The sequence below is a fragment of the Quercus suber genome, unplaced genomic scaffold, assembly GCF_002906115.3.
Source record: "Quercus suber isolate HL8 unplaced genomic scaffold, Cork oak 2.0 scaffold_108, whole genome shotgun sequence".
In the NCBI taxonomy this organism is placed as follows: domain Eukaryota; kingdom Viridiplantae; phylum Streptophyta; class Magnoliopsida; order Fagales; family Fagaceae; genus Quercus; species Quercus suber.
This window is the reverse complement of record NW_027069573.1, coordinates 285,633-293,576: the sequence shown is the minus strand read 5'-3', so window position 1 is coordinate 293,576 and position 7,944 is coordinate 285,633. Positions and strand designations below refer to the sequence as shown.

General features: G+C 34.6%; 1 protein-coding gene across 1 annotated transcript; it reads right to left on the bottom strand.

The window, feature by feature from the left end:
• Positions 1–6,457: 6,457 nt before the first annotated feature.
• Positions 6,458–7,567, bottom strand: LOC112004086 (receptor-like protein EIX1). The gene has a single exon (XM_024036308.1). It carries the CDS (start codon positions 7,565–7,567, stop codon positions 6,458–6,460), a length of 1,110 nt encoding a protein of 369 aa, XP_023892076.1.
• Between the last annotated feature and the right edge of the window lie 377 nt (positions 7,568–7,944).

Below are 7,944 nucleotides of genomic sequence, written 5' to 3'. Positions count from 1 at the left end.
CACTCAAATTAACATTTCAAGTATCCAAACCAAACTTTAGCACCCCAATCTCCATCCAATGATGGTAATGTCTCTTCCTTATCTACTGTTACAGTGTTTCCTCTTCCAAAATTTCAAATTTTCACAATCTTATCTCTCTCTCACTCATACATTGATTATTTATTTAAGTTTTACAATGTTATATATACCAATGCACATTTAGATTCAATCATCCGTCATCTACAACCAAAAATTAAGCACAATACGAACTCTTTTCCATATTTTTCATTTAAGCTTTAATTTTCATCATTTCGAGAAGACATCAAACATTAAGGGTCTATTCGGATACCACTTATTTTGCTAAAAATTGAAAACTGAAAACTGAAAACACTACAGCAAAATAATTTTAAATGTGTGAATAGTATAGTGAGACCCATTTTTAATGAAAAAATTGTTGAAAAAAGAGGTTTGTGAGTTCTATGAACAGTGCACGTGATCCACTGCTGTGACATAAAGCCACAGAAACACGCTTCTAGAAAAAAAAATAATAAAAAATTAGCAACACAGATGTGAGACGCTGGACGCAGATGCGTATCCAAACACGAACTAAGTGTCTCTTCATTTGTCTACCGTTATAGTGTGTTCTCTTCCAAAATTTCGGTTTTTCACAAGTTTAACTCTCTCTCACTCATACATTGATTATTTATTTAAGTTTTACAATGTTATATATCCCAATGCACATTCTAGTTTATTTAATTAATGTTTATATTTTTAGAATAAGTTATAAACATTGAGTTATTATAAAATTATACTTACAAGGACTAGTTAATTCTTTTAGAACATGGTACAATGTTTCATTGAACTTTATACTTGAATTATATGAAATGAGAGAATATCATATAATTTTACTTTCAAAATATATAATAATTAATTCTCAATATATATATATATATAAAATAACTAGTTGTAGACCTATGCATAGAAAAATTTGACGGTTTATTTTTTTTAAGTCCATGTCAAGTTTGAAATTCTTCCAATAAATCGTACTACGTAATAGAAACGATTAATACAATCCAACTAACTGGCCTAAAATTTCAAATTTGCAGCCCCACCGAAAGAAAAATCTCCCATTGTTTCAATTATATATATCCATGTACTTCAATAGGATCTTTTAATATTGGCTTTGAGTGGGCTCAGGTATTTGAGAGAGTTTCAACCTATAACGTCCGCTCCTGATGATAGATCTTTATCATCAGACCAAGACACCAATCAATTTTTGGTGTAGGCGGGAATTGAACCTCAGATCTCTTATACAACCATCGGAGACTTTACCAGTTGAGCTACCTGGAATCCACGATTGGGCTCAAGTATTTGGCCAACTGAGACCATCCAATCATGATTTATGAACATCAACCATTAAGGTAAGCTAAAAATTAATTTGTTTAGACTTTAGACTTTAATTTTTATAATTGATTCTCACAATCAGACTGCTCACTGCTGTAATGGACGAACCAACTTGACACAATTTAGTCAAATCCAAGTAATTAAAACCATTGCTATTCCTCACGAAAGTGACAAAAGTCCTAGCTCACGTGTATCAGGTGACCGTGACGCTATTCTCCACAAATTTTAATATTTTCCATCCGAGCTTACTTTTCTATTTGAGAGATACAAATTTTGAAAATATCTTTACGAATATCAGTCCCAGAAAACTTTTCCATTGGGGGAAATCAAAATTCATTTAAGAGTGAAATTTTTTTTGAAATTTTGTTTCGCAAGTCAAAATCTTAGTTTTTTTTTTCAAAAACTCACAAGGAAATTTTTTTAGATTATAATTTAAGACAATTTGAATAAGTGTGCCTAGCAACACCACAATAGTGGCATACAAGAACAAGCTTTAAATCGTTAGGCTTCTTATAAGAATCTAGTCACTAGGTTCTGGTTTTTGCGTAAGTAAAGAAAAAATTGGTTTGATGCGACTAACAATATCACAACGGTTACAAACGGGTTGGATAAGAGGTTCGGCTTAGGTGCTTCTACCATAGGTCTCTTACCTTTGTCTAAACCTAGCCACTTTAGCTATTATACCCTCTTTATGATTACTCTTGAATGGAGAAACATACACCTTTTTGCCTAGGTTTGACATTACACACTATTTTCAATTATTTTCAATTTGAGAGAGAGAATCTTAAAGTTAGATGGTGTAATTTGTGATTTAGAGTATATAATATTATTTGTTTATATGTATATATTATTAGAATATTTGTATATAAACTTGAGATTAGATTGTTTAAGTTTGTAAATAAGATCATAGTGTATCAAACAATATTTTTCCCCCCATAATTTATTGGCAATATAATAGTCTATTTCATATTAAAAATTATATATAATTTTTTACAAAGCAAGGTTGGTCAATCTTTCTTTTTTTTTTTTTTTTTTTGAGCAAGAGACGATAGAAATTTTCTCAAATTTCTCCAAATTACGGTCTTTGACTTATCCAATACTTATCTATCTTTGAAATTCAGCTTGGATTGGATTCCCCCTTCCAACTAGACAAAATATATTTGACATCTTGTAATTTAGGGCCTACCTTTCCAAATTGGATTCAAACTCAAAGGAAAGTTTCCTTCCTTGAAATCTCTGATGCGAACATTTCTGATACCATTCCAGCAGAGTGGTTAGAAGACCTGCCTTCTACATTAATGGATTTAAATATTTCTAGCAACCAAATACATGGACAATTGCCAAATGTATTAGCAAAGGGATTGAATGGCCTTGCAATTGATTTGAGTGCTAATCGTATAGAGGGTACACTACCACTTTTTCCAACAAATCTCACGTTCTTAAATCTGTCTAAAAATCGGTTTTCAGGGTCAATTTCATCTCTTTGTAAAATCAATGCTCAGTTGTTGGCTTTCCTAGACCTATCCGATAATATTTATCAGGACGACTTCCTAATTGTTTTATGCATTGGCGAAAGCTAATCGTTTTGAATTTGGCTGGTAACAATTTCTTCGGAGAAGTTCCAACCTCTTTGGGTTCGTTGTCTGGCTCAAAACGTTGAATCTAAATAATAATATTTCTCTGGAGAATTACCTTCATCCCTGGGAAATTGTAGTTCCCTGATAGTTATGGATCTGGGAAAGAATAGATTCTCTGGAAAAGTACCAGCATGGATTGGGGAAGGCCTACCAAGGTTGTTTAGTCTATCCCTACATTCCAATAAGTTCGCTGGAAGCATACCATTGCATTTGTGTTGGTTGAAAGATTTACAAATCTTGGACCTCTCTTTAAATGACATATCCGGAGCTATACCACATGCCTCAATAATTTTACTGGCATGACTCAGGAAGGGATCTCTTCTGTTGGCATCATTAAACATTTTATTCCTTACTCATATTATAATGTATCACTTATGGGAAAGAATATGTGGATAGTGTGATGGTTATAATAAAGGTTCGGAGCATACGTACTCTAAATTTCTTCAATTTATAAAGATCATCGACCTTTCCAGAAACAAATTGACAGGGAAACTTCCTAGTGAGATCTTGGCCTCTGGGTTTGTTGCACTGAATATATCAAGAAACAACTTAATTGGAGAAATCCTCAAATGATTGGTCAGTTGGGTCATTAGAATCACTTGATTTGTCATGGAATAAGTTTCAGGCGAAATCCCATCTACATGTCAACTTGACATTTTTGTGGCCTGAACCTGTCCTACAATAATTTGTCTGGGAAGATTCCTTCAGGCATCAACTTCAACTTCGACCATTGCTTTTGCGGGAAACCGGCACTTTGTGGGCTCCATTACACCACTCTGTCCAGGTGAAGAAACACCAAACCAAAGCGAACCAAGGAAGATGGTATTAAAGATAATGAAGAGGATGAAGATGAATTCAGAACATGGTTTTATATCGGAATAGGATACGGTCCCCTATAGGTTTTTGGGGTGTTTGTATTGCTTTGGTATTTGATCGTTCTTGGAGACATGCCTATTTCTTGTTGTTGGACAGAATGAAGGATTGGCTCTATGTAACAATGAAGTGAACATGGCAAGATTGCGGAGAAAGTTTCAGAGGCAGGGATGACCACTTTCTTTTAGCAAGGTAAGGTGTAAGACGTATATTACTCTTTTATATATCCTGTTCATATATTACTCTTTGCGGACAAATTGTATATATTTGTCCTGTTCATCTATATAAAAGAGTAATAAAAGTAACAACAATTTGTCTTGTTCATATATATATAATACTGGATATGTGTGAGGATCCAATTTTAGTCTTTTCATCTATCCCATATAGCCATATATAAAAATCCCGTAGATTTCTTCCCCTTCTCTTTTTCTAAAACTCAAAACGGGCCCTCCACCAACAAAAAAGGTCACAACTCTCTCTCTCTCTCTCTCTCTCTCTTCGACTTTTCATGGTTTGACAAGCTATACTCATTTGAATACAAAGAATGGTAATATGCTATTTGCTTTTGTATTTTTTTTTTGTTTTTGGTTGGTTTCCTACCAGAGTGTATTAGTTTTTGTTAGTTAACTTGTTTGCCTTCATTTGGTGATTTGTGGGTGTGTTAGTTTTGTGTCTGTAATCTATATTCTTGCTCTAATATGATTTGATATGATATTTTTGGGTATAAATGGGTGTTGAAATGGTTGGTTCAATGCCTATGGGCATGATGTCCAATTACTCTATTTTCATTTACTTCTCTTTTCACATTGGCTAATATGAGTTCACCTAGTGGAATTTCCAATCTCAGTTGTAGCTTTTCAAAGAAACATGATTAGAAGGGCTTGTTTTGATTTTTAGTTGCATAATTTAGCTCTTACTATTACTTTTTAATGGTACTTAATGCACAAAACTCTCACTTCTGCAAGGTGGGAAAGGTGATTAATAAGTAGCCTTATCCCTTTTTTCTTTTTTTTTTTTGGGAAAAGCTGATTTCCGAACTTAAACGGTGACTTTTACTTTTTCCCCCTAGAAAGTTAGATAAAACAAAAAAGTTAGTTATCTATATAATCACATAGTAAAGAGAATTTTTGGCTATCAGTATAAAATTTTCCCCTTTTCGATACTTAGATCAGTCCGTTAGCAAAGAAGGTTTTAAAAAAAAAATTGGCTTATGAGATTAGTCTGTATTTTTCATTAAAAATCATTTATCTGTTTCAATTTTAGTGTTTGTTTCCACTTTATCTCATAATTTCTTGATTTTCCGCACATGCCAAAAAATACAACTGTTGATTTTCATATTTCAAATTGCGTTTCAGGGAAGGTTGCATAGCGGTGCTGAAAGCGAAACGCTTAATCCACGTGGTAAATTTTTCACTTTGCATGAAGTAGTTCTACTTCTATTTAGTGTATATAGACTGATGGTTTTCTTTTCTTTCTTTTATCTTGGTACTAATATCAGAAGTACGTTGCTGCTACTGGGTGCTCACGTCAAATAAGTGTCACAACTTAACATCTGTGTGGGTATAGGTCTATATGCTTTGTTTTATCTCTCTCTCTCTCTGCACCGTTATTATGAGCTACGTCTTTTCAATTAAGGAAATTAATTTACAAAGAGATCATGTGTAATTTAAATACAGCTAATGTCTAAGTGTTCCCATCCTGGACTATTTGTACTGCTACCTTTGTAATTTCATAATATTCATTGATGAATATTAGCCGTGTGGGTCCTTTCTTTTTGAGGCATTTAAACGTTGGTTGATGGGCATGTGACAGTTTCCAACATCATCTACAGTCTGTAGAACTGGTCTTTTTTAACGAGTGATCAAAGTTAAGATGGGTATTAGCAACTCAGGATTGATGCATTTATGTGTCATTAAGTTATATTATATGTTCATACTTAGTTTATTTTCTTGAGAATAATTCAAGTTTGTTGACAAATTGCTTTATTATTTAATAAANTTCAATCAGCTACAAGCTCCCCGCTTGCTTTTCTTTTAATCTCCAATGGTAGCAACCTTGTTGATCATCAAGATGTTGAAATAATCTCTACCTTAAAAACCCTAAGTTTATGTGAAGGAAAGCTCCTCAAGGATCTCACAAGAGATTCGCATAAACCGCAAATATGAGCAACGAAGACTTAGAGAGGTTTTGGTACAAAACCCTAAAAATAAAAGGAGGCACAAGAGGCACTCTAATCTCTCTCTCCGAAGTCCCAAAAACGTTCTAGGGTTTTCCTTATATATAGGAGTGTTTTACTTAATCCCTAAGACGTTTAAATAGAGTTTGGGCTGAACTGGAACTCTGCAGAAAAATAAATCTGTACGTGGTTCGATCGATCGAGTCTAACTTTCGATCGATCGAGCCTTACAGATTTAGTCCAATAAATCTGCAATCACTCGATTCCAGTTTTACAAATAAACATACTTTGAGCAAGCCTAAACAAGACTAAACAACCTGTTTTGATCATGGTTTGCCAACAATACAAATTAGAGTTCTAAATACATAAATTCCTAAATCTTTAGAACCTAACACACTCTTTGCAAATTATTCGAAGAAATACTCAAAAGCTCGAGGTTATATAGGTTTCCAATGCTTTTGGGCAAAGTCCCACTTAATTTGTTCTCTGAAAGATTTAAGTTTTTCAAGGAGGGAAATATGGAAAAATTAGGCAACCATTCTGTAATGTGATTTTCTGACAAATCCAATACCTCTAATGAGTCTTTTGCACATCCAGACAAGTCATTCATAAGCTCAACGAGTTGTCCACTGAGATTGTTTGAGGACAAATACAATTCACGCAATGTACATATATCCCCAAAAGATTTAGGAATGTGGACAAGTTGATTATGATGGAGATCGAGAGTTTCAAGAGGAGCAAAAGATTTCGAATAATTGAAACGGGGAAGTGATGATAGACTCAGTGGAGGGAGATCACACAACCACAAGCTCAAGGTTTTTAAATTTGGGAGATGACTCACAACTTCCAACCAATCATTGGCAACAACACTAAGATTTGTGGAACTTAGATCAAGGTATTCTATTGTGGACATATGAGATAGCCATTTGAGATTTTCAATAATTTTCAAATCATTTCTGCCAAGATTGAGATATTGTAAGTGCGAAAGGTTTTCAAGTTGATGTGGAATTGGCCCACTGAAATTGGCCCAAGAGAGATCTAGGTGTTTTAAGTTATTGAGAGAACCAATAAACTTAGGAATATGGCTTTGATTAAAATCATTGGAACTGAGATCCAAAAATGTCAAATAAGGCAACTCAAACAGTGAAGGACTAATCATACCTCGAAAAGGTTTCATTCCACCATCTTGAGAACCACTAAGATGAAGCTCGAGTACATGACCAGTTTGGTTGCTGCAGACAACTCCTTCCCAATTGCAGCAATTCTTATTTTCATCTTCACTCTGCCACGAAGAGAGCCTGCCATAGTCATCAATGAGGCCTTTTCTAAACTCAAGGAGTGCTTGTCTCTCCCCTTCTAGACACCTGATGTTGTTAGCATCTCCAACTCCAACCCCTGAAATGAATCCAAGGGCTGGTCTCAAGTACTGCACCGAAAGCGTTATAACTAAAATTGCACAAACGAGTTTCAGGGACCCTCCACTCGAGAACGTGACCATTGTCATGGCCAGTGATCAGAATAATATGATAATTTATTTCAGTGAAAGATGCGAGAACGATGAGAGTCACACTCCGTTAAACTACCCAATGCTGCAAGCGAGTTTCACAGCATGAATAATTTATGTTCAATAGAAAAAGGCTCTATTGCTTTAAGCTAGCAGCATGCCATTGTTGCCAAGGAATGTAATGACAAGGGGCATGTCTTTCAAGTCACAAAAGTGAGCATATTTTATTGGACCCGGTCATAGGAGTGAAAAGTGAAACAAGCTGAAGGAGAAAAAGTCAGGCTGAAGAAATACATTCGGTCTCTCTCACGTCAATTTGAGTTTTGAAAAACTGTGAGAGAGTTCAGTCCCAAAAACTGAGGGTGCAAGCC